The sequence below is a fragment of the Ctenopharyngodon idella genome, chromosome 1, assembly GCF_019924925.1.
Source record: "Ctenopharyngodon idella isolate HZGC_01 chromosome 1, HZGC01, whole genome shotgun sequence".
In the NCBI taxonomy this organism is placed as follows: Eukaryota; Metazoa; Chordata; class Actinopteri; order Cypriniformes; family Xenocyprididae; genus Ctenopharyngodon; species Ctenopharyngodon idella.
In genome coordinates this window covers 33671283-33699104 of record NC_067220.1, presented here as the reverse complement: position 1 = coordinate 33699104, position 27822 = coordinate 33671283, and the positions used below count along the sequence as shown (strand labels likewise).

Here is a 27822-nt window from a genome sequence, read left to right as displayed (position 1 = left end):
AATCATAATTGTTTTATAAATGCATGAGACTCAACAATAATAGCTTTTGCATAGAAAAATGTTTAATAAAATGTAGTGTGATAAACAGCAAAGCAAACATAGTAGAACATATCAAACACTGTAAAAGTATTTTCTTCTTTTCTCCCCCTCTTCTGTCTTTTCTCTATCAGTTTTTCAGAGGGGATAGTCACGCCAGAGACTGAAATAGAAGGGAAAAAGTGAGCGTTATAGTGATAAAGGCTGTGGTTTCTGTGGTTTCTGACTATCTGCATGTGAAAAAGGAAGAGAGAGAATATGTCAGTAATACCTCTGTGTGTACTCTGGGTCAGTGTTCTCTTTCAGAACAATGTCTTTAATCTCCTGCGGGGGATTCAGCCCATGCAGCGCTGCCCTCTCCCATCTCTGCAGTCGACTGATCCCTAACACACACAAGCACATACACAGAGGGTTTTTTAGTTGCACTTTATTTTACAGTACAGTATGTGCACTTTTAATGTACTTACAATGTATTTAACCAAGAAAGTACTTGAGTGATATAAGGTAACTACATGGGTTAAAGGGTTAGTTCACCTAAAAATGAAATTTCTGTCATTAATTACTCCCTCTCCTGTTGTTCCAAACCCATAAGTCCTTCGTTCATCTTTGTACACAAATTAAGATATTTTTGATGAAATCCGAGAGTTTTTTTTTTATCCCCCATAGAAATCAACTTTAATGTTATGAAGCGACGAGAATACTTTTTGTGCGCAAAAACAAAACAAAAATAACGACTTTATTCAGCAATTTCTTCTCTCTGCTGTCATTCTCCTACGCAGTTGACGTTGAAGACTGTGAAAGAAATATTTTTAGGGATGCACCAATACCATTTTTTAAGGGCCGAGTACGAGTACCGATACTTTTTTTCTAGTACTCGCCGATACCGATGCCTATACATGTATTAATTTCTCTCTCTCTCTCTCTCTCTCTCTCTCTCTCTTTTTTTTTGGGGGGGGGATGTTGCAGTTTTCCAAGCACAAGACAGTGAGACTAATGAATATAGGACAGCTTCTTTATTATTACTCTAATGAAAAAAGTAATAATTTTTAAGTGCTGGTCACAAACTTAAAGAACAAAAATTTCACAGTGTCCAATAAACCTTCAAAGGGCATAATTGCTAATATATATAATTCTTGTTATATAAAAATTAATTTACAAACAAATTACAAGCAATACAACAAATACTATAGAGATACAGTGGGTTTATTTACCATGTATACATTTATTTAACATATTATGTTGTTTTATTAACATTAATGGCAAATATACGGCTACGGTCCCTTTAAGACCGAATCCATGGTTACTGACACATATCCTGTTTTCACCCAAATGTTTACGTCCACTTAAGCCATAACCGACTGTATTTACGCAAAGAATATACACTAACAAGAAGCGACACTTAATAGAACATTCCATTGCAACACCGGCGCCCAGCAGTAGCCCTGCGTTTCCGCCATTTTGGGGTGAAAGCGAGTCGGCAGTCCACTAGTTTCTATGGTAATATCAGCTGCTTTGTTAAAACAAAACGTACACGAATTATTACCAACATGTGAAATTAAATTAAGGACATGCATCAGAAAAATTGTGAATGTTGGACAATTAATATACGAATATAACAGCTTGATTTTGCAGTGTTGTCTAATGTCCGTTAAAGCAAAAGTGTCCAAAAGTGGGAATTATGCGATACCGGACACAGCAATGCATCATGTATTACAAGATTATTATGTTATAGCATGATCCATTAAAACGTACAATATAGCCTATTTCAATTCAGACCTAGATATTATTACTATTACTCCACTAGGTCTAAAATATATTGTTCGCTGCAAACATGATGATCTTAAATTTATTAATTGTTAATTTACTATTAATAAATGTGTAAAGTTGCATAAAATGGAAATACTCAATAAAGTAGGCTAACTACGTTACCTCAGATGGTTGAATGGTTGGATTCCACAACTGGTAAAATAAAACATATATAAGATAATACAACATTTTCTGTGGGAGCCATACAATTTACTCTTTGATTTACATGAGATACTCCGCACGATGGACATTTTGACAACTATGTGTGCATTTGACCATTCAGGCGCGAGGAGAACTGATCGCGCGCTGGCTGAGAGAACTGGGATCGTGCGCAAGAAAGAGAGAGAGCGCGCGCGAGAGGGAGCGCTTCTGGTCTGTGTCATTCAGCGCGATTCCGCCTATCCCGCCTTCACTAATCGATAACGAATTGTGATTGAAAGCATGCAGTTCGCAATGTGTGGGTTGTAATCATTAATTTTGAAGTATTTCCACTCCCTTGAGGCTGACATTGTTTCTGCTGCTGCCACCGGTGTCTCTGTGCACGGAAAATTCTGTCAGTTATGTCACGTGAGGTATCGGTCTTTGGTATCGGCGGTATTTTTACGAGTAGGAGTACAAGTACATGAGCTTGGTATCGGGCCCGGTATCGGTATCGGTGCATCCCTAAATATTTTATGTCAACATGAAATGTACAAAAAATGCAGACTAAGGATGCTCAGGTCAAAGACCAGTCATATGATTAGCTTAGATCATTACAAACCAATCACCAGAACAAATCACAGTGAAGTAGACAGTGATTTTTACTCAACTGTAAGGCTTAAATGTGCATGTATCTTTCTATTCATGGAGACTCACTCGGTTGTTGTGACCAGTGATCTCCCGGCCGTAAATAAAACTTCATTTCTGCAAAGAGCAACTTGGAAGTCATGTCAGGTATATTCTGCGCAGCTAAGGAATAGAAGTACTAAAGATTCTACGCTCAAAAGACCACAGCAGAGACAGTGATAGTGTTGGAATTAATGATCCTGTGTCAGACCAGCGTACACCTGAGAAGGACGGTGAGAGTGTATAGATGCTAAAGACCTGTGTGCTCATGTGTGATTGAGGTAGTAAAAGTAGCTTCTTGACGGGACGCCGTCACCTTACTTCGGGAGGGGAATTACCTCGAAGTACTGGAAATGTATTAGAAGTATTCAAGAAGGGAATTACCTCGAGATACTGTAGTATTATATTGTATTATATTCGGGACGGGAATTACCTCGAAGGTACTGTTGTACTGTATTGGTACTGTAGTATTGTATTGTATTGTATTATATTCGGGACGGGAATTACCTCGAAGGTACTGTAGTACTGTATTGGTACTATAGTATTGTATTATATTATATTGACAACTGGAGGTTGTTTGAATTGTCAGTGGTGAAGTCAGATTAGTACTGGGAATTTCCACGACAAGACACATGGCAGCGCTTCCGTGTTTACGTCCGAACGCCGGCTCATTATTGGCCGGCTCCTGCGTCAGCATCACACACGTGTCGTGGTGCTCACGTGAACAGCGTCGTCCAATAGTGAGCCAGTGTTCTGACGTAGAACACGGAAGCGCTGCCCTATGTTTACAACGTCAACTGCGGAGACTGACAGGGTAAAGAAGAAATTGTTAAATAAAGTCATTATTTTTGTTTTGTTTTTGCACACAAAAAGACGCCTCATAACATTAAGGTTGAACCACTGTAGTCACGTTGGCTATTTTAACGATGTCTTTAATACCTTTCTGGACCTTGAATGACAGTAATTGCATTGCTTTCTATGGGAGATAAAAAAAAACTTCTTGGATTTCATCAAAAATATCTTAATTTGTGTTCTGAAGATGAATGAAGGTCTTACAGGTGTGGAACGACATGAGGGTGAGTAATTAATGACAGATATTTCATTTTTAGGTGAACTAACCCTTTAAGATTAGGTTTAGGGGTAGGTTCACGGCTAGTACCTACCTAGTTATTACCCAATTACACACACATTTGGGTAAAACACACTTTCAAATGTAAACAAGAAGATACAGACAAAGCTTGCGACAAAAGACCTTAAAGTAATAAAGCCGACAGTTTTCAGGGTTCTATATTATTGTGCTTCAGAAGCCACATGAAAAATACAGACATAAACAGTATTATGCGAACTGGCGCAAAGATATTGTTTAATTAAATTGATGATGTACCTGTGCATGGTCCAAACCTACAGTCCAGATCAAACTTCTTCAGTTCTTCTAGATCTTTTTCTCTTTCACCCAGTTGTGGGGGTTCAGGCTCTGATCAGTAATAAAATGTTATAAATGCTGTTACACTACTGGTGCATTTACAGTCTTTTAAATAATATGCACAATTTAGGAATACAGTGGCATATTGCAGATTTAAATATGCACATACACACAGAGAAAAAAACTGTCCCACCTGTTTTTGGCGGGGAAGGAGACTTGTTTCTCTTGCCCCCTCTCCTTGCCTTCTTTACAACCTTAAAGGTGTCGGTGATGAGGCCACGCTTAGGTGTCATATCTATCTAAAATGAAAAGATAGTTGGTAACATTTTACAGTAAGGTCCCATTATTTACGTTGCATTAACTAACATTAACAATAAGAAATACATCTGTTACAGTTTGTATTAATCTTTGGTAAGTTTAGTTAATGAAAAAAAACACCAACTGTTCATTGTACGTTCATGTTAAGTCATCTTTTGATTTTAATAATGTAATGAAGTCATTCAGGTTTCCAACATGAGGTGGCGAGTCAATAATTCTTTATATTTGGGAGCACAGTGCTCACTGAGCAAGATAATTGGCATGATATATAATTAATTTCAACAAGTAAATAAGTAGCCTATGTGTAAAATGTAAACAACATTCGGGATTTAAACATTTTATTAAAAAAATATTGCAGCAGCGCGCAGATCTTTGGTCAGATGCTGTCAAACATTGGACAAAGAAATTAATGTATGTATTATAACAAAGTATAAACACATTTTTGTGTAGAATTCCCATTTTCGATTCAAAATAAACTGCATTAAAGGCGATGTTTACTAATCGATCGATTGAACAACAATGCTTCCATTTAGAGTACAAAGCGTCTAAAACATTGCATTTGCATCCCCTTATATTTAAAATTCACGACATACCTAAATGCTGCTAGAATGTTATCAGATGATAAAATATTTGCGAATGTTGTTGACAGAAGTCTTTATCAAATCCTTTTAACTTTCGCTTTGTGGTTCGATCGTTTACAAAACACTGACATTCAATAGGAAGGGTGGGGCCACGCACAGAGCGTGATGGCGTCATGACGAACGCGTTACATGAAGCTCTGCGCTCCGCTCATCTACGCACACACAGGACTCGGCCTTGATCCTCTCGCCGAATAACAGTAATACTGATTCAAATATTTCACATGTTTCATTTTCTGTGCAATAAAATTGTTCAAAATAAACTAGTACTGTTAGAAATTTACTGTAAATTTAAAATAAGTCGTTCGTCACATGAATGCCTAATATGGTAGCTTTGCTAGCTCCAGTTATTTGTTTATAGTTAGGAGACAATTTACAGTGCGTCTGCAAAATATTTAGATTCGCAAAGTTTTATTTTATAGCACAAATCTAAGTGTTTACATCCAAATCAACCTGCAATAAAAAGTGTGCCGCTCAATGGTATTTAGGAGCGTTCCTTCATTGATAACACTCGAAATGTTGCCAAATTCATAATGCTACATGCAGTGAAAAAAATAAAGAAGCTATATGAATACTGTATGATGTGTATTTATGATTTTACTCCTGCTGTCGCAGCTTTTGAACGTCACAGGTCCACTCTGTCTAAGCTGGAGTGGCTGACATGAGTGACACTCTGGAATTCAATGAAATTTATCAGGAGGTCAAGGGCACTTGGGTGAGTAGAGGCTGCAACAGTCTGGTGTCTAACCTGAGATGTTATTCTAAAAAACACTGAACAAAAACGACTGACTGACCTCTCTCTGTAGAATGATGGCCGTCTGCGCTTCAGTAAGCAGACAGTGGTGTTTAAAAACAGTAAGACCGGGAAGGTGGACAGCATTCCGGTCTCTGAGTTCACTCAGGCCCAGTGGAGGAGAGTCTGTCTGGGTCACGGCATCAAACTGTGCACCAGCACTGGCCACATCTACAAATATGATGGCTTCAAAGACACTGTGAGTCAGAGATACAAAATTCAATCAATCAAAAATAGATCTATTTGCTCCATCCTTTCATTCCATGCCTTAAATTTGCATCCATCTCCTTATGTACAGGACCTTGAGAAGATCTCAGAGTACTTCAAAGCCAATTACAAAGTGGAGCTGATTGAGAAAGATATGAGTGTGAAGGGCTGGAATTGGGGCACTGCTAAATTTAATGGTCAGTGCAGTTCTGATGCAACACTATTTCTGAGATATGTACAGTATAGCATCTTGTATAGTGACCTTAATTCAACACTCTTAAAAATAAAGGTTCCAAGTAGGGGATTTTGCAGCAACGCCATAGAAGAACCTTTTGTGGTTCCCAAAATAACCTTTCAGAGAACCGATAAGTTTTCCTTTATGACCAATAAGTGTTGGAAGCATGACTTTCATTAGTTTACTTTCTTTGTTTAACAGTTCTGTCTAATAGATTAGTAGAACTGTTAAACAAATAAAGTAAATGGTACATAAAAAGTATTATAGTGTTATTAAAGTATTATTAGTATTTAGTTATAATAGAAAGGCAAATACTGCAGTGCCCTCCACTAATATTGGCACCCTTGGTAAATATGAGCAAAGGCGGCTGTGAAAATAAATCTGCATTGTTTATCCTTTTGTTCTTTCATTCAAAAAATTCACAAATTTCTAAACTTTCATTGAAGTAAAACAATTAAAAGTGGGGAAAATCTCATTATGAAATAAATGTTTTTCTCTAGTTCACGTTGGCCACAATTATTAGCACCCAATCTTTGCAACGTCCTTTCCCCAAGATAACAGCTCTGATTCTTCTTCTATAATGCCTGATGAGTTTGGAGAACACCTGACAAGAGATCAGAGACCATTCCTTCATGCAGAATCTCTCCAGATCCTTCAGATTCCCAGCTTCATGTTGGTGCTTCTTCTCTTCAGTTCACTCCACTCATTTTCTTTAGGGTTCAGGCCAGGGGACTGGGATGGCCATGGCAGAAGCTTCATTTTGTGCTCAGTGACACATTTTTGTGTTGATTTTGATGTTTGTTTTGGATCGTTGTCTGATGGAAGATCCAACCATGGCCCATTATAAGATTTCTAGCAGAGGCGGTCAGGTTTTGATTTTTTATCTGTATTTGATGGAATCCAAGATGGCATGAATCTGAACTAGATGTCCAGGACCTCCAGCAAAAAAAAAAAAAAAAAAAAAAATAGGCCCACAACATTAAAGATCCAGCAGTATATTTAACCGTGGGCATGGGGTACTTTTTATCCCGTTTTGCACCAAACCCATCTGGTGGGTTTGCTGCCAAAAAGCTCTTTTTTTAGTTTCATCTGACCATAGAAGCCAGTCCCGTTTGAAGTTCCAGTCATGTCTGACAGCTGAATATGCAAGAATTTTTTCTTGAAACCCTCCCAAACAACTTTTGGTTAAGAAGTTGCTGTTTGATCTTTTTTTTTTTTTTTTAGGCTTTCTGACCCCAAGACTAACTAATCTCTGCATTTCTCCAGCTGTGATCCTTGGAGAGTCTTTGGCCACTCAAACTCTCCTCCTTACTGTGCATTAGGACGATTTAGACACACGTCCTCTTACAGGCAGATTTGTGACATCTTTAGTTGATTGGAACTTCTTAATTATTGCCATGATGGTGGAAATGGGGATTTTCAATGCTTTAGCTATTTTCTTACAGTCACTTTCTATTTTGTGAAGCTCAACGATCTTTTGCTGCACATCAGAACTATATTCTTTGGTTTTACCCATTGTGATGAATGATTATGGGAATTTTGGCCTTTTTGTTTCTTGTGGAACAGGAAGTCACGGCTGGACAATTTCATGCTCCTAGTCACCATGGTACACTAAAAACTTCAGAGATATTTTACTCTGAAATTCTTACTCTGATATTTATAAGAATTTCTAGGGGTGGCAACAATTGTGGCCAATGTGTATTGGAGAAAAACATTTATTTCATAATGTGATTTTCCCCACACTTTTAATCGTTTTACTTCAATGAAAGGTTAGAATTTTGTGATTTTTTTGAATGAAAGATCAAAAGGATAAACAATGAAGATTTATTTTCATAGCCACTTTTGCTCATATTTACCAAGGGTGCCAATATTAGTGGAGGGCACTGTATAATGCTTTCTCATATACCAACTTAAAAAATCCTTGATTTCAAAATATGCTGTGCAATATTCATTTAGCTACTGTCATATTCACTGTCACTGTACTTTATGTAAAATTAGTGCAACCTGGTCTTTTTTTTTTTTTTGAGAAAGCATGATTATTATTGCAGACTGACTTACTGAGTGAACTGTTGGTTACAGCATTTACTTCCTTTTTATTTTTTTAACAATTTCTTTATTTGTGAAAAATAATATAATAGGATTACAGAATCATGCACTAGCTAAGTACAAATATTTTTATTTTACAGGTTATTTTTTCATATTGATTAATTTCCAAATTATTTATTTCAAATTTAGTAAATATTATGTAAAATTTCATTACACCAATTGTTTTACATGCGTTCTTTTTTATTATCTTTAAATAAAATTCTGTAATATCATATATCAAAAAAATCTACATCAGTTGACTACTATAAATAATAAATAAATGCATAATAAATAATAGAAATAATGGAAAACTGTTAATAACTAAACCAATTGCATATTCCAGCTTTACATTTTAATACACTTAGCTTGAAAATGTCTTTTCCCTGCCATATCTAGGTATTAAACTTTTTGCCACTTTGTGGCTTTTCAGGGCCGTTGCTTTCATTTGAGGTGAATGACAGTCCTGCATTTGAGATTCCACTCTCCAGTGTATCCCAGTGTGCTACGGGAAAGAATGAGGTCACTGTGGAGTTTCATCAGAATGATGACACAGAGGTATCCCTCATGGAGGTGCGCTTCTATGTCCCACCCACCACAGGAGACGAGGGTTCAGACCCTGTGGAGGTAAATGTGTGTCTGTGTGTGTGTTTCCACACCCACCTAACACTAACCAGCAGATGGCATAGTTTACCAAGCAACAATCGTAACATGCCCCTAAAGAAGGTTTTTTTTCTACTCACTATAGTACTATTCAATTCAATTCACATTTGTTATTTGTATAGCACTTTTAATACATATCGTTTCAAAGCAGCTTTACAGAAAAATGCATGTTTCTACATTACAATTTAGAGTAATCTGTTATCAGAGGTGACTGTGTCAAAGTAATGTCCATATGTCAAAAATGTACAATTCTAAGATAATACAAATCATGCAGTTAACTAATATTATGTATTCATTTAGGCAGAAACAATGATGGTTGGTTGTGATCATAATGATTACAGTATAGAGAAAATTCAAATTCATACTACTGTTAGATGTATTATTTATAAATATACTTTATAAAAAATGTATTGTTAGATGTATAATTTATAATGTATTTATTTAAATATTATTTATTTTAATTATTTTATTGTTTATTTGTTTAGTTAAAAAATTTTTTTTTTTTTTTTTTTTGCTTTTTTACATGGGTTTTCCACGGGCCCTCTATCACTCCCTTGCAGCCCTCTGGGGGTCCCCAAATCCCAGTTTCAAAACCCATGGCCTAAAGTACAACATTACCATTCTTAAAGAACACGTAATCTGAAATATAAAATGAGGTCACAATACTCTTCTCTGCTGTTTTAGGCATTTGCTCAGAACGTTCTGTCCAAGGCAGATGTCATCCAGGCTACAGGAGATGCTGTGTGTATCTTCAGAGAGTTGCAGTGCCTCACACCTAGGGGCAGGTACATACACATACACACCCGGATATTTACCTCACAATTTATTAGTTTTCCCTTTAAAATAAAAAAGTGTGAAGTAGCAGCATATGATGATTTTTTCTCTCTGTAGGTACGATATCCGTATTTATCCAACATTCCTCCATCTGCATGGTAAAACGTTTGACTACAAGATCCCATACACCACAGTGCTCCGCCTTTTCCTGTTGCCTCATAAAGACCAGCGGCAGATGTTCTTTGTGGTGAGTGGGGCATCATAGTCAGTAAAACAATCTCTGATCCATTGTTAGAGGGCTTTATCTATTCCATTAATCTAATCTTTGTTGTGTGTCTGATTTTCTGATATAGAAGTTTGTTTGTTAATAGCTGCAACCTCCCTTCTGTTTCAGATCAGTCTGGACCCGCCCATTAAACAGGGTCAGACCCGCTATCATTTTCTCATTCTTTTGTTCTCCAAGGAAGAGGACATCAGCCTCACTCTCAACATGAACGAGTGAGTGAGAGCGAGAGAGACAGAGAATGAGTAACACCGGTGAAGGATGTGATGGGTGTGAGAAATAAACTGTTTACATTTTCTGCCAAGACTAAAAGGACATACTAAAGAGAAATTAATTTTATGTGTGCAGTTATGTTTAGCTGTATTCTGTGAAGTGTTATATCAGAAACTTCACTTCAACAAGGTCGATGACACTATTTTATTTAGCAGATGCTTTATCCTAGGCAACTTACAGTACACTTATTACAGGGACTGTAAACTTGGAGCAACCTGGAGTTACAGGAATTGTTCACTTAAAATTGAAAATTCTGCTGTCGTTTTCTGATCCACTTACCCTGTGTTTTCATCCAGCAGTATAATTTTTCTCTCTTGTGTTCTGCAGGGATGAGGTGGAGAGACGTTTTGAAGGGAAACTTAATAAAAACATGTCTGGCTCTCTCTATGAGATGGTCAGCAGAGTCATGAAGGCCCTGGTCAACAGGAAGATCACAGTGCCTGGAAATTTCCAAGGGTAAAACACATACAAAATATATAAATAATATACCCAAAAAATGCTACAGTAAATGACTGTATGTTGACAATTTTATCTAACAAAACAATATATAGCTTCTTTTACATATTTTATTAATATTATGTTTTTATACATTACATTTATGCATTTTCTATACTCTTTAATGAAATATACATCAAAAGGCCCTTCCTTAATGCCTGAAACATTGCCATTGAACCAAATCTTCCTGATTTATTTCTTGTTTTTTTTAACAGTAATTTATAAAAATATAGTAAAAACAGCAATATTGTAAAATATTATTAAAATTTTAAAAAATTATATCTGATTTCTATTTTAATACATTTTAAAACTTAATTCATTCCTGTGATGCAAAGCTGAATTTTTTTTTAGCAGCCATTATGCCTATGTTCAGTGTCACAATCCTTCAGAAATCATTTTAACATGCTGATGAATAGAAAGTTTAAAAAAACTATTTTAAAATAGAAATCTTTTATAACATTAAAAATTAACACTAGTGTCTAATTAACATTAGTGTCTAATCTGGCATTATATAGTACAACATAATGTCTATACAAATTTTGTGAGGTCTGTATTTTTGATCACTTCCAGTGTCATTATCTCTCCCTCTCTTCTCTGTAGTCACTCAGGAGCTCAATGTATAACATGTTCATATAAGGCCACTTCAGGGCTGTTGTATCCTTTGGAAAGAGGTTTTATCTATGTACACAAGCCTCCTGTGCACCTGCGCTTTGAAGAGATCGCCTGCGTGAACTTCGCTCGTGGAACCACCACCACCCGCTCCTTCGATTTCGAGATTGAGACCAAGCAGGGCAATCAGTACACCTTCAGCAGCATCGAGAGGTATCCATAAGACCAATATCATTCTTGTCCAGTTGTCGGGAACATAGCTTTGTGGGAACTAGACCATACCAGTAATGAAAAGACCAGTGTCCAGTATCCTCTTTAAGGCACTTCCTGCCATTATGTCCTTGAGCACTTAACCCCCATTTGCCATAGAAAGTCTATGCTTCATCTTTGTGGTGATTCTTTCTGCTTTTGTCTTATACTGGAGTAAAAAATCCCCTCTCTTTTAGTGACCTGACCCCTTCTACATTAGATGTTGAAGGAAAAAAACAAAGCTACTTTATGCACATTATAGTATTTATAGTATTAGAGTCAATACATCAAGGCATCAGTTGATCATATCACATTAATGTGGCAGAAACAAAACAGTTTTTACTCATCCTCATGTCTTTCAAAACCTTTATGACTTTCCTGTTTTTGTCCATTCAATGAAAGTCAGTGGGGTCTAAAAAAAACCTTTTCCTATATAACATACTTTATACAAGATACTTTTTGAAATTGAAAACTGAAAAATACTGTACAGACCTGTTTACACCAACGACAATAACTATAACTATAAAGTTTAAATTTTCGCTCTAATTTTATATGAATAGGGAAGTCCACACCATAGCTATAACGATAATGACACAGAGGAATTATTTCTAGCTGATTAATGATAAAAACATTGACAGCCAATCAGAATCTGTCCAACTTTAAAGAGCTTGAGCATTTAAAGGTGCAGTAAGCAATTTCTGAGAAACACTGTTGATATTTGTCCAGATTGTCCCGTTACTATAGCTAATATTACAACAACAGCATATCTTGGTTCTGTGAGACATAACAGACAAAACCAACATTACTCACATATCGAGGAGAAACAAAGCGACCTCTGTGTCTGTTTTCAGGCCTTCCCACTCTCTAACTTAACTCCAGCACTAGAAAGTTTTTCCAATATTAACACGGGTCTTAGCTCTTGCCTGAATATAACCTTTCTTCTTCCAATTATATTCCTCTGCCTTTTTCCTCTTTGGTAATATCTCAGTCATCTCTCTTTCTACAAATGTCCCGCTTGCTCACTCTCTTTCATCTCCCATCATGAGCGTATAATCCCTCTACAGCTGATTGGTTGTGGAGTGTTGTGGTGCTCAGTCTGATTGGTCCGATCCACTTCTATATCCTATTTACACAGCCAGGACTATGTACAAACATTATTTTTTTTCAGCACACAAACAGAACAGACCTTAAGCAAATATTCACAAAATTGTTTGTTTGGGTGTTGATTTAAATTTTCAACAGAGTTTCTCAGAAATTGCACCTTTAAAGCAGCAGATGACATAACTCCTAGAATAAACAATGCTATTGTCCGTTGTTGTGGATGCCAATATAGTTTTCATCCTTGGTGTGAATGGGCTTTAATTCACTAATAGAGTCTTTATCCTCTGTTTGTTTTATATGTTCAATCTATCTCTACCTTCTTCTTCAGGGAGGAATATGGTAAACTCTTTGACTTCGTCAATGCTAAGAAGTTAAGCATCAAGAACAGAGGCTTTAAAGAGGTACAACTACAGTCCTTCCTATCAAGCAGCACATAATTTTCATCTGCATAGATTTCATCTGTCCATATAGACCCCTCACACAGTGGACCGACACTTATTCTACTCTTTGTGTTTGTGCTGTATGTCTGTATTGTGTTCATGTAGAAAAAGGTTGGTATTGCCCTGCGATTTGGTCTGGTGTCGGTGCTCCTATAACTTGCTTGCATGGTATTTGTTTGCGTGTCTCAATCACAACCCGAGTGTCAAAAGCGTTCTCTCTTATCTTTGAAGGCTTAAAGCAGATGTCTCATCCACCAAAAGGTGGCAAGGCTCACTGGTTATGATTTGACCAGGTGAACGCTGTGTTCAGATCACTCAGACTTTCATTATAAGACTGCAACAGTATTTCGTATGAAATCTGTATATAATTTTGTGGTCACTTTACAAGAAAACAGTATGTGTTCTAGACAATTCTGTGTGCTGTGAACACAGTGTTGCTCAAGGGCGTGCTTTTCAATGAGTTAACACTGATTGCTTATATCAAACGTATGTGTGTGTGTGAAAGAGAGGCCGGTGAGGAAGGGAACATGAATGGGTTTGAAATCTTTGCTTGGAGAGGGCTTTCCTGTGTCCGCTTTGTTACAAATACTAACTTTGCAATGACATGATGTTGATATTGCATTGATATCATTGTGATTTGTACTCTATCAGGGTATGAAAGGTAATGACAACATGTACAGCGACTCAGACGACGACCAGCATGATGCGTACCTGGAGCGCATGAAAGAAGAGGGCAAGATCCGTGAGGAGGCCAATGACAGTGACGACTCAGAGGGCGAGAGTGGTGAGTGGCAGCTCTTTGAGCCAATCAGATGGCAGGCTGATACGATTTTGTGTTTGGATTACCGGTATAACTAGGGGTGGGTGATATACCAATAGACACATACACACAAAAATAGAAAATGATTTGTCAACCTGTAGATATTTTGGACTATTGTCTCTATCACGGTAACACTCATGTGGTGTTTTTTGTACCTTTTTACTACTCCATTTATTTGTCCTATTGCTTTTAATTAGATTCTTTGTTCTTATTTTATTAATAACTATTTACATGTCTTCTATAAGCTTGAGGACGTTTTTACTTATGCTAGTTAGGCTAGAATTGGTTTTTGCTGTGATATCGAAATTGGTGTTGAGAATTGTGAAATGCCAGTAATATCTAAAATGTTGGTATGTTAACTTTATTTCCAGGAAAAATAACTATATTGTGATATATATTGTTGTCATGAAATAAAATTACTCATATTGTGATAAGAATTTGTTTATATCACCCACCCCTTGGTGCAATTGTATTTGTGTGTCATAAATTACAACTGGCTTGGCTGAACAGAATACGTTTTGTGTGAGACAAATTAACATTTGAATTTACTTTTTTTTTTTTTTTCAGATGAATCTTTTAATCCTGGAGAAGAAGATGATGAAATTGCGGAGGAGTAAGAGGCTTTGCGTTGATTTGTTTGTGACAGCTTAAATGAGTGGTTCTTGCCAAGGAAAACATCAGTATTACTATTTCTCATACTTGAACAAACTCCCAACCATAAGTATTAACAAACTTGCAAAAAACCACCCATAACACCCTATCAATGACATTTGATACTAAAAACACCCTAGTGTTGTGGCGCCAAGCATACTTACACATTCAACAGAAAATGAAAAAAATCTGATACCTAATAAAGTCGTATTTGTGTGTGTCAGGTACGACAGTAAGGCCTCTGCCAGTGAAAGCAGCGCTGATGGTGGGGACAGTGATGAAGACCGCAAGAAGAAACCAGCCAAGAAAGCAAAATTTGTAAAAGAAAGAAAACCACGCAAGAAAGAGGTGAGAAAGAGAGAAGAGTGATCCGCCGGTGACCGTTAGGGTTAACTGTTTACTTAGTACAAGTACTTACAAATTTAATGCTATTTTGTGTATTCTTGTGTGTAGAAAAAGGCAAAGGATAGCAGTGCCCCCAAGAGGCCAATGAGTGCCTACATGCTCTGGCTGAACGCTAGCAGAGACCGCATTAAATCAGAGCACCCAGGCATCTCTGTCACAGAGATCTCAAAAAAAGCTGGAGAAATGTGGAAACAACTTGGCAAAGACAAGAAAGAGGTGATGTACACTCTCTATCATATTCACTGGACCTTCCACAATGTTAATGCCTCAGATTGTTTTCTCCGTCTAACTGTCTTGGTACACTTTAAACTTGAACTGATACCTGTGTCTTTTTCTTTCCACCAGGAGTGGGAAGGAAAAGCAGAGGAAGCAAAGAAAGAGTATGAACGAGTGATGAGAGAGTACAAGGAGAGTGGTGGAGGATCTTCAGGCAGCTCAAAAAAGTACTCAAAATATTCAAATAGCCTAGTCCTGTGGCTTACTAGTTCAGCCAAAAATGAAAATTCTGTCATTTACTCACCATCATGTTGTTCCAAACTATGATTAATAATTGGCCATTTCTCACTCTTTTTTCCCCACATTTCATTCCTGAAGAGAGAGGAAAAAGAAAGGAGGGAAGAATGAAGAAAAGAAGAAAAGGAAGTCAGGTGGTGGGAGGGAGAAAGAGAAGGAGCGAGCAACAGGCAACGACAGCTTTAAAAGTCGAGAGTTCATATCCAGTGAAGAGAGCTCATCAGAGTCAGAAAAAGGCAAGGGACGGAAGCGCAAGGTAACACACTAACACACATCTAACAAAATAGTTTATGCAATGGAAACCGTTTCATTCAGCAACTTAGTTACAGCAACAGTGTTTTACATAGTATATAGTTTAGAACAGGGGTTGACAACCTATGGCACACCTGCCAGGAGGGGTAATCGCTGGCACGTGAGCAAAAGCGAGTGAGGTGTATGTATTTCTTTCAGGTAAAGTACCTTGTACCTGAATACAGATCTACATTTTGAGGTAATCATTCCTCATAGTAACATAGCTTGTTTTATTAAGTTAGGAGTAAAAAATACTGTTAAAGTGTGACAATTAAACTAAAAGTCAATGAAAGCTCAATGGCTGTCAATGACAGCTTACAGCTTATTCCGCTGTACATAGTTAATGCTATAAATTTCGGAGATATTCAACTAAGTATATCGAGTCTTAATAAACATTTCACACACATCAAAATGACTGTAATGCATGTGGAAATTCCATTCATGCGTACCTGGTCATGTGTTTTCTCTGATCGGCTAGCTATCCAGTCATGAAAACACCAAAAGAGAGGGCATTTTTTTCGCATTCCAGATAAAACTGGACAAAATGCATCTGGTTGTTGAAGCCATATGTAAATTTTACTCCTCCTAAAATGGTAAAAACTAAACATGTGAGAGCGTGTTATAATAATGGCTCCCGGTAGCCAGATATGACAGCGCTACTGCGGAATTGAAGATTAGATTTATATTCGTTTTGCAGAGACACATTTATGTTGCCAAATGTAAATGGAACAGTTTGAACAAAACGGATAGATATCTGATCAGTCAAAATGCATGAATGACCATGTGTAAATAGGCCCATTGGAAATCTGTTCTTTAAAGTCTAATTTAAACCTGAAAACAAAGAAACTAAATTATTTTAACAAATGTAAAACAAATTTTATGAAAAATTGCTTCAGAAATATTTAAAGGGTTAGTTCACCCAAAAATGAAAATAATGTCATTTATTACTCACCCTCATGTCGTTCTACACCCGCAAGACCTTCGTTCATCTTCAGAACACAAATTATTTTGTTACAGTTTTAACTAAGAAACTTAAAAATGGCACTTCATGAGAAAGAGGTTGCCGACCCTTGGTTTAGAAGGTTGGTAAATTTATAGTTGGGTTTTCAGAAATTACATTAAAACTACATCATATACAGTCATGTGAAAAAGAAAATACACCCTTTTAAATACCATGGTTTTATGTATCAGGAAATAAAAAATCATCTGGTCCTTGGCAGGTCTTAAAATTAGGTAAATACAACCTCAGATGAACAACAACATAGTACATATTACACCATGTCATGGTTTATTTAACAAAAACTAGGCCAAAATGGAGATGCCATGTGTGACAATCTAAGTACACCCTTACTGTTTCCTTAGGAATTAAGATGGCAAGTAACAGTCAGGCGCTGCTAATCAAATGCCTTTGATTAACTGATTATCAGTTAAGTGTGAGCACCTCTATAAAAGCAGAAGTTCTGGCAGTTTGCTGTTCTGGAGCATTCAGGTGTGTGTTAACACAATGCCAAGGAGGAAAGACATCAGCAGTGATCTTAGAGAACAAAGTCCTTTGGACAGACAGAGTAGACAATACCAAAGTGTAGACGTTTGACTATAATGCACAGCGCCGAGTTTGGTGAAAACCAAACGCAGCATGTCAGCACAAACTCCTCATTCCAGCTGTCAAGCACGGTGGTGAAAGCGTGATGATTTTTTTTTCCATGACCAAGGCGAGACAACACCAAGTGCATTAAACAATAACTGTGACTATATTAACATCTTGATGAAAAAAGACGAGACTAAAATTTAGTTAAAAATTAAAAACTTGACCATAGTCACTCTTTGTTTTTGTTGTATAAAAGAGGAGACAAAACATTACAGACTGTTTTTAACAAGCCACTACGAGCTTTCATGCTACGAGCTCAACCTGCTGCTGTCTTTGATTTAATGTTAATAAAACAACAACAAAAAAACCAAGAGAATCATTCACTGCTCTTCACTAAATAACTTTAGTAAATTTAAAAATAATCAATGTATAATAACAAAACCGCGAGTCCTGACAGGTCTCACATGCGCAGAACTGACCATAAGCACGAGCTGAAATCTTCACGCACACCAGGGGTGGAGTGAGGGGGTGTCTTCTGGGCTCCACCCCTGCTTGTGACTCCTGTCAGTGGTCTGCCACGTAAACGGAAATAATGTTAGTACTCCGACAATGGTGAGAAATTTACAAATATTATTCTCAATGTTGAGAAATGTAAACTAAACATGAAAATTGGTAGAGTTAAATTGGTTAAAAAATATTAAACCTGTTTGAACACTGTCCTCTCCTCGTGGCCATCCGTCTTTTTAGAGTCCCAAGCACTGGAGTCAGAGTAAAAATGCATCCGAGTCCGTGACAATTCCAAGTCCGAGTTTGAGTACCTCAATTCTGCCTATCCGTAAAGGTGTCGCATAACCTGCTTTCTGGGATACCTCTCAGGCCGACTAGCAGTATATTGTAATTTTCCAATCGACCTGCACTTCACAACACAACCTTGTTTCTGCAACAACTTGTTTCCTTCAACAACGCCTGACATGTTCATGTTTATGTGGTAGTTTACAGAGTAGTCAGATTGAAATGGATTTCCATAAATGTGATTTGAATAAAACCAAATAGGAATGTACAGTGGCTTGAAATGGATTTGTTAAAATTGGTACAAATGGTATTTGTACCACGGGTGGTACAGTGATTTCTGATGACTGACAACACAAAATTTACTGGTATTTTGGAGCTGATGTATGAACGGTCTCTTAACTGTAAAATGCCAGAATGCTGTTGTGTGAACAGCATATTTATGTATTTAACGGTAAAGTCATTCTGGTAAATTTATAGTAATTTACTGGCTATTGATAGCATACTAATGCAGTTATAAATGCAGTTATTAGAGAGAGAGAGATATTAAGCATGTGAATTGCTTGAGTCTGTGCATCTCTCAACAGTGTTCGGCAGCAGCGTCTATACTAATAGCAAAACTGTATGTTTATCTGCTTCAAGAACAGCGCTGTTATTACCTTTAAAGTCCCCCTGTTTTCAATAATTTTATCCCTTAAAACTCATCTTTGATCACCAATCTTCATGCTTTAAAATCGCTTGAATGTAACTCTACACCCTTGCCTCATTTAGTATACGTGATTCTGTGAATATGCAAATTAGCCCCGCCTCCACTCACTCACACCAGCTCAGAGATCCACTCTTTGATGATCACGCGTTGACGTGATTGGCTACAAGGTAGTTTGTGATGTCAGAAACACCAGCAATTTCAAACTGCACTTTTGAGACTGTCTTTGGTTCACTGCAGTTTTAAGGAGAAAATACAATGGTGTTGACTGATGAATTTGCACATGGTTTGTCTTAAAGCACATTAAAAACACCACATAGACATAAAAATCATTAAAACCTTGATTTTCACCACAGGGGGACTTTTAAGCTTTAGAAATTCCATTACTCTCTTTTCAAAACCATAGCAATACATTTTAACAAATGTCTTAGCCAATCTATGGCCTCTTCTTTGCATACAGTATATATCGATTTTTTTATTATTATTTATTTATTTTGAATGGCTGACCTTGCCCTTGATTCTGAAATAAGTTGACTGATGGGCTATTGTTTATGCCAAAATAGTGTTGTCACGATTCTGGAATTTCTAACTTTGATACGATACCTTGAAAATGTCGATATTCAATACCATTTTCGATACCACGGGGAAAACTGCCATACCATCATACAGATAATTTGTTATCTCATAATTTTTTGATAATTTAGGTAATTTTGTTGTAATAGCTTACACATAGCACAAGGAGGCTTTATTTAAATGATTGAACTACATTTACAAAAAAAAAGACAAGTAAACAGTCAGTAATAAAATAAGAACAAATAAACAAATTGCAAACACTGGCACAAATAAATACAATAGAATAAAGAGACAAATGAAATAAACATGTTTTAAGTTTTTCAGGTAAGAAATAATACAGAAATTAAAGTAATCAAATGTAAAATAACACTGGACAGTTTTCATTGTAAAAATGAAATACAGATTGATGCTTATAGCCTAATTAAAGTTACAAAAGTTTTTCAGTCAAGAGCAGCGAGTGATTTTCTCCTTGTCTTTTGTTCTTTGATTAACATGACAGACTTCTATTAGGGTGCTGTCCTTTTAAGAGCTTAGGCAGGGAGGATCCAATTTACTGTTACATATCATGCGTTTTCTCTCAACTAATTATGTTCCAAAACTGACTATATTTACCTGAATATTCGGCAAGACGGGCTTTTTGACATAATTTTGTATGTATTTGACCGTTTGATCGCAATAGACCACGAAAAAGAAGTCAGTTTGGTTCTCGCGAGCTGTTTGAGTGGCTTTATGAGAGCACCACTTATATATAGATCAGTGGTGCGAGTGCTTAAATGATGCGAGCGCGAAACCTGCTCGAATGACTAAAATTATTAATTAATACAAGCTCTATTCAACCGGAGCAAATAAGACGACTGACGGTGCGTGTCCACTGGCGCGAAGCGAGCGTTTTTAGTTTATTCCTATTTTTATATGATTAGACCATATATCTCTCTAAAAGCAGCTACGTTAAACATGCATGCAATGGTCTTCTCGTATTTATCTTGTTTCTCAACTGACTTCAAACCTGTTGGATTTCTATATAAACAAACACTAAACATTTTGGACAAGAAACCAAATAGATGGCTTCATTGTAATATTTTACAAAAAAATAGTTTGCTTAATTTTGATTTAAAAAAAAAAAAAATTGTCTCTTATTAAAATGGTTTTTAAATGTGTAAATAATCTTGCTCCAGAAATTATATGCCAATTAATATCAAAACAGAGTAGTAAGGGGATCGCTGCAAGAGGTGCAACTAATCAGGATTGCACAGTACCAAAGAGAAAAACTAAATTTGCACAATCCACAAATCAGCTGAACTGAAAATGCAAACAGAGTTGAACATTTTTCAAAGAAATTTTAAAAAGTGGTTCAAACAAAAGCAGGTTTGTGAACACTAATGGATGTACACAATCTCAGCTTTTTTATTATTGTTTGCTTAGTTTTTTGTGTGATTATTGTTTTACTGTTGTTAAAGGGTTAGTTCACCCAAAAATGAAAATTCTGTCATTAATTCACCCTCGTGCCATTTTACACCCGTAAGACCTTTGTTGATCTTTGGAACACAAATTAAGATATTTTTGTTTAAATCCGATGGCTCTGTGAGGCCTGCATAGGCAGCAATGACATTTCCTCTCTCAAGATCCATAAAGGTGCTAAAAAATATTCTCGTCACTTTATAATATTATAATATTAATATTGAACCACTGTACTCACATGAACTGATTTAAATATGTTTTTTAGCACCTTTATGGATCTTGAGAGAGGAAATGTCATTGCATTAGGCCTCACGGAGCCATCGGATTTAAACAAAAATATCTCAATTTGTGTTCCGAAGATTAACGAAGGTCTTACGGGTCTGGAACGGCATAAGCGTGAGTAATAAATGACAGAATTTTCATTTTTGGGTGAACTAACCCTTTAAAAAAGCCTAACCAGGGCCTGGGGCTGTAAATTAGCCTTTGGCTAGAAGCCTGTATGTGGAGCATCAGCTGCTTGAAATTGTAACAATGTTATACTGCATTGTCCCTGTTAAAAAAACGAATAAATAAATAATTGGAAGTTGAGCTTCATGCTCGCACCTGCCCTGAAGCTCACGCACCGGAGAACCGAGATTGCACAGCTGGTATCAGTGTATCGATACTGCAGAAAAGGCGTATTGGAACCATTTCAGATATATATCAGTATCAATACATATCGAAATATCGATATTTTTGACAACACTATGCCAAAATATTGAAAAATGTCTTTTACTAAAAACTGATCATAACATCCATTAACAGTTATTATACACAAATACATAGTTAACGGCACAGTAATAAAAAAAATACTGTAATATAAAAAATTCAGCTTTTTGATGTTAGCAATACGGACCAGGTGTCTGTAAATCCCTCCAAAACTCGACTTGGTCTTTCAAGCTTTGTGTCGTTGTGACAATGAGTTTTGAATAGAGACAGCGGTTATATTTGACAGGGAAGACATTGAATAGGCTTTGTTCGGGTGGGTCAGTTAGAGCGATTCCTAAATGCTTCATGCATAGACCTAAAAAGACATCCTCTATATAAACCGGTTTGACAAGTTGGGCTGCTTCAACAAGTTTCCCTGTCAGGTCTAGAGAGAACACATATCCAAAGCCCAGTGCGTAGGGTGGAAATAGAAATGAGGAATAAACTTTTTTTGGAAGATACCACTTAGAACGGGGGTTTCTCCTTACCAGTGCAGTCCTGTATACATGTCCAGTCATATAGTTCTGCTTTGGTGCCGACAGAAGCATATTCACTAAGTTTTTCACATTGAGAAACACATCCGAGTCGACCTTCATTGCATAGGATGCGTTCTGACAATAAGTAGACAGCCATTCTAGCATTACAATTGTCTTAATGGTGAGATTGTTGTAACTGTCCCAGAAATCACTTTGTAAAAGGTCATGATACTTCTCGCTTTCCTGCAACAAATCTTCTTGAAGCTTTCCACTGTCTTGTGAAATGGGCAGACCTAACAGAAATAATACGATCACTATCTTGTCCCCCACTAACTTCTCTGTACCCCACGTTGAACGGATGGCTTCCCGAGCAGCCGTATTGCTTGGAGCTACTGGTATCATCAATACCACAAAAGCATTTTCTTTCTGGCACTTCTCTGGCTCATTTATAATAAAATTATACTTGTGTGGGTAAGCCACATAATATGACTTATTGGTAAAAGTCTCTGGAAGAAATAGTCCAACGGTTGACATCCAGGTTTCTGAGATTTCATTGCCGAGGATGTAGTAACATAGGAACAGGATTGGCAAAATGATGAATATGATACATGAACGAAGAGATCTGCAGCCACCATTTGATTTCCACAGACTAAAAAGAGAAAACATGTTTTGACTTGTCTTTTGGCATGTCTTTGTAATGACGCATTCAGATAAAGGTTTGTTATCGTTCATACACACAGCAATGCTGTACTAGTTATTCTCAATAACGTGCAACAATTAGAGTTACAACAGTTCCAATAAAAGCATCAAACCATCACTTCTGAAAAGATTTCTTATTTTCGCACATTGAATCGTTGTTAACTATACAGTACATTTTCTACAGTACAGATTATAACTGAAAGTATTTTATGCCTTCACAATTTCAATACACAAATTAAAACAGAAGAGATCAATTAAACATATCAAGCTAATAATGTTGCACTGGTACTTTACCGTCGTTGTTTGCAGCGTTGTACCATATTTCTTCTGGTACTAGAATTTCAGGTGCATTGTCAAGAACTGGCATGCCGTGACACTCAGGGTGTGTGTGAAGTACATTGCGAGTGAAACCTTTTTTCTTTATTTTGCATAACAAGTTCCACCCCTTCGCCACATCATAGACATTAAGCAACCAACACTGATCATTCTGATGACAGAAGGGAAAAAAAATCTTGTCATGAACATTATTGACGATATATACATGTAAACATAGAAATATAGGTGTGTCTTTTGAAATACCAATAGCAGGCCATTTAAATACAATTCCCTGAGATGATAATGTTTTGTTCACAAATGACAGTGTAAATTAGTCTGCTTTCAAAATCTCTTACCCATGTTTTCACAGACAAGGCTTAAGCCTAGTCCTAGACTAAAAAGCATATTTGAACAGTTTTAACTGAAGGCAACTTGCACTGACATATCTTAAAATATGTCACTGCCATTGTTTTGTCTCAAGATGCACACCAGTAATGTTTTTGTCTTAGGCACGTTTATAAGCTACTTAAATGCCCTAATTAAACTAAAGCCTAATCCTGGCTTAATCTAAGCCCTGTCTGTGAAACCAGGCCTTAGCATGACTTCAGTTAATCCAATATCTTTAATTATACTAACTTATTGGCAAATCATATGCCAGTTTATAAGTCAGTAAATGGCTTCATGTTATTTAGATGTTTATCATAGTTCGTGGTAATGCGGTTGATCTTTTGACAAAACCTTGAACACTAACATAAACGTTAAATGTGTATGTTCAATTTAGGTTTCATTTCTCTGTGTTCTGTTCCTCTTTTACCTGCCTGAGTTCCTAGTTAGTTTCCTTGATTGTTTCATTTCTCTGTGTTCTGTTCCTCTTTTACCTGCCTGAGTTCCTAGTTAGTTTCCTTGATTGTTTCATTTCTCTGTGTTCTGTTGCTCTTGATTGTTAATTAGCCCCTCATTCATTCCTCTTTTTAGTTGATTATTTAAGCCCTGACTTTCATTCTGTTCCTTTGTCCTGTATCGTTTATGTTTATGTGGTTGTATATCTTTACTCCTTTTAATTCTCCCGAGTTTTTCCTAGTTGGATTTTGATTAAAGACTTTATTTATTTTTATATTTTTATATGCCTTTCACTGTGCACTTCATTACAGCCACAAGTGTGACTATTGTAAGTGGAAAAAAGAGAGACAGAAAGCTAAATAAATAACAGAACATTTGAATGTCAGCATTTCATTTACATGCATTTAAAATACAAAATACTACCAATCTAAAAGACAAGAAACTAAACATAACCATAACAATTTAATCATTAAATCTAGTTTTGTAGTCTTAATATGAAACATACAGTGCTGCTGTACAGTTTGTGAACCACTTGCAGAACCTGTGAAAATGTGAATAATTTTAACAAAATAAGACGGATCATACAAAATGCATGTTTTATTTAGTACTGTTCTGAGTAAGATATTTTACATAAATGATGTTTACATAAAGTCCACAAGAAAAAAAAAAGCTGAATTTATAAATATGACCCCATTCAACAGTTTATGAACCCTTGATTCTTAATAACGTGTGTCATTACCTGGACTGTTTTTATCTCCAGGTCCCAAAATTTTCCAGCATCTTTTGCATATTTGAACCCTTTCCAGCAGTGACTGTATGATTTTGAGATCCATCTTTTCACACTGAGGACAACTGAGGGACTCAAACACAACTATTAAAAAAGGTTCAAACATTCAGTGATGCTCCAGAAGGAAACTCGATGCATTAAGAGTCAGGGGTGAAAACCTTTTGAAATTGAAGATCAAGGAATATTGTACTTAATTTGTCTTCTGGCAAACATTTAAGTGTCTTCTGTTGCTTCCGAAGAAAAAAAAAAAGATATTTAAAGGTGCTTTATGTAAGAATGACAGCTAGTGGTTGAAATGGGCACTGCAGTCCAAATTCAAAATATTGTTTGCCCCGCCCCCTCCTCCTCAGACTCCACGCTCATGGGGGTTGCCAGTTTGACACGCAACAGGAGCGAGCTCAATTGACATTGGAAGGCGAGGAGACTTACACACTGTAAGATAATTAGTTGATTTATTGATTTATGATGAGTTGATATCGCGTTTTAAAACGCTCCCGTTCATAGAGATTTTTAGATGGATGCTGAGGCTTTTTAGGTCAGGTAGAATCTGCGATCTCTGACCCAGTTTGTTCGCTGTCTTCCATGACTGCAATTTGCTGCATGTGTTTTCCACCAACTGGCAACCCGGGGTGGCGAAATACTATTGGGTAAATTGGCAACGTGCGGTTTTGCACAGACCAAAACAAAAACAGAAATTCCGACACAGAACGCAAATTTCAAAGTAAAATAACTGGCTGTAGCAATGGTTTTCAGAGAAACAAGTATGTGAACTCAGCATGTTTAATAAATATCTGCAAACATATTATGGTATTTTTATGCTTTAGTGCAGTCAGAAACATACATAGAGCACCTTTAAACAAAATAAGAAAAAAATTGGACATCTTTATCCTGTTCAAAAGTTTTCACTCCTGACTCTTAATGCATCGTGTTTCCTTCTGGAGCATCAGTGAATGTTTGAACCTTTTTAAATAGTTGTGTTTGAGTCCCTCAGTTGTCCTCAGTGTGAAAAGATGGATCTCAAAATCATACAGTCACTGCTGGAAAGGGTTCAAATACGCAAAAGATGCTGGAAATCTGAAGAATTTTTGGGACCTGGAGGATTTTTGAAGACTATTGGGCAGTTTAACTGCTCAGGACAAACAAGGGACTCATGAACAACCATCACAAAACAAAAAAACAGTCGTAGATCATCCAGGTAACCACACACAGTATTAAGAATCAAGGGTTCGCAAACTTTTGAGTGGGTCGGTTTTATAAATTCAGCTATTTTTTTGTCTTGTGGACCATATGTAAACATTTTTTATGTAAAATATCTTACTCAGGATGGTACTAGATAAAAAATAACATGCATATTGTATGATCCCTCTTGTTTTGTTAAAATTATTCACATTTTCACAGATTCTCCAAGTGGTTCACAAACTTTCAAGCAGCACTGTATATCTGTGTCCAATTGTGCAATTTATTGTGACTTATTATCTGTGACAGATTTTTTGTTGTTGTCTTTTGTTTTTGATGATAGCTTTGATGCACTCTGCTATTATAAATTATAAATTTGGGCCCATCCGTATTCTGATTTATGCTGTGGCTGGTTTATGCATCCTTTTTTGAATTTATAATTTTATAGATGTTATTTTCCTTTTTAGTGGGTATACCCAGTGGGTATAAGGGAAAAATGCATTCATTGTATTCATTGTCTCCCTGTCATTCTCTATTCCTGCTACTTTTTATACAGGGGTCTGATGATGAAGAGGAAGTGGTCAGCACACCACCAAGCTCTGAGTCTGGCTCAGACTGAAAGACACTAATGACAGACATAAACAGGGAGGAGTGGAAGAAAACCCTTTCTTATACTTTCATCATTTCAGTGTACATGACCTGATGAAATCCTGATAGTACATACGTTCAAAAACACTTGTGTTTATACCTTTGGTAGTGTTGACATTTAATGGAATAGCTCACCAAAAAATGAAAATTCTGTCATTATTTACTGACCCTTACAGAATGTCATTTCAATCCTGTATGACTTTTTCTTCCTGAATGAGGACTGAAGCTTTCAAAGATGCAAAGGCACCATAAATTTATAATAATAAAAGTAGCACATACAACTAGAACATTATATTCCAAGTTTTGCAGAGTTATACAATAGTTTTGTGTGAGGAACAACGAAATTATTGTTCACTGACATTTCTTGACATTCACCCTAGCTTTGGCTCAATTCAGAAGAGAAGAAGGAATGTCTGATTTATGAACAAATCATTCTTTTGAGCTGGATCTTTTTATGGGCTGATCCAGTTCTCAAATAAGTTTAAAGGTTTTTCATGAAACAGAAACAGCAATTCATACAGGTTTGGAACAACATGAGGTTAAACTATTCCTTTAAATCAGTGTGTATTCATTTAATGTTGTCCTGTACTTCTTCAGATCACTATGTTTATCTGTTTGTACAGAGATATCTTACAGTACTGCTTTCTAAACAATAGAAACTGCATCTTTGACACATCTATTGAGCTTGCTCTATATGTATTCGCATTGAATGACAGTTATGAAACACAAAACAATCATTTTTTTACATTTGTATTCACCTTAAATGTTGATTTTCATCCAAGCTCGATGTTTATTTTATACAGTATTATGTAATGTTGTTTAGCGCATACATTACTAATTGTACACATTTGTTGATGCATTAAATAATCTGCATTTTAAAAATGTTTTATTGTTCTTAAGAATTTTTTCAAATAATTTAAAGTAATCATATTATGACATATATCATGAAAACAACCATTTTCTCATTCACCTGCATTCTCACCAATACTTGGAATGTAAGTGGAAATATTGTGTGGTTTTTAAGATAATGTGCTTGTAGAGCCATTAAAAGAATTTAAGAGTAGTAAAAGCCAACAAACTCAACAACTGA

General features: G+C 36.4%; 3 protein-coding genes across 4 annotated transcripts; 1 reads left to right on the top strand and 2 right to left on the bottom strand.

Annotated features, from left to right (window-relative positions):
- Nucleotides 1-40: 40 nt before the first annotated feature.
- pold4 (DNA polymerase delta 4, accessory subunit) lies at nt 41-5155 on the bottom strand. Of its 2 annotated transcripts, none has more exons than XM_051903099.1 (5): nt 5002-5155; nt 4284-4389; nt 4052-4141; nt 308-419; nt 41-199 (listed from the first exon to the last, which is right to left on the bottom strand). In XM_051903099.1, the coding sequence occupies exons 2-5, from the start codon at nt 4381-4383 to the stop codon at nt 175-177; spliced, it is 327 nt and encodes a 108-aa protein (XP_051759059.1). In that variant the 5' UTR covers nt 4384-4389; nt 5002-5155; the 3' UTR covers nt 41-174. The 2 variants fall into 2 exon arrangements, with proteins under 2 accessions (XP_051759059.1, XP_051759070.1); XM_051903110.1 differs by having other exon boundaries at nt 4284-4385; nt 5002-5142.
- Nucleotides 5147-27616, top strand: ssrp1b (structure specific recognition protein 1b). The gene is made up of 18 exons (XM_051902443.1): nt 5147-5246; nt 5662-5761; nt 5853-6038; nt 6138-6243; nt 8797-8990; nt 9711-9811; nt 9918-10047; nt 10195-10298; nt 10684-10812; nt 11452-11673; nt 13139-13211; nt 13902-14034; nt 14638-14683; nt 14946-15069; nt 15175-15342; nt 15472-15569; nt 15721-15895; nt 26641-27616. The coding sequence occupies exons 2-18, from the start codon at nt 5708-5710 to the stop codon at nt 26701-26703; spliced, it is 2106 nt and encodes a 701-aa protein (XP_051758403.1). The 5' UTR covers nt 5147-5246; nt 5662-5707; the 3' UTR covers nt 26704-27616.
- On the bottom strand, nt 21800-26631 carry LOC127517325 (beta-1,3-galactosyltransferase 2-like). The gene is made up of 2 exons (XM_051902786.1): nt 23261-26631; nt 21800-22916 (listed from the first exon to the last, which is right to left on the bottom strand). Exons 1-2 carry the CDS (start codon nt 23284-23286, stop codon nt 21926-21928), a joined length of 1017 nt encoding a protein of 338 aa, XP_051758746.1. The 5' UTR covers nt 23287-26631; the 3' UTR covers nt 21800-21925.
- Nucleotides 27617-27822: the final 206 nt, after the last annotated feature.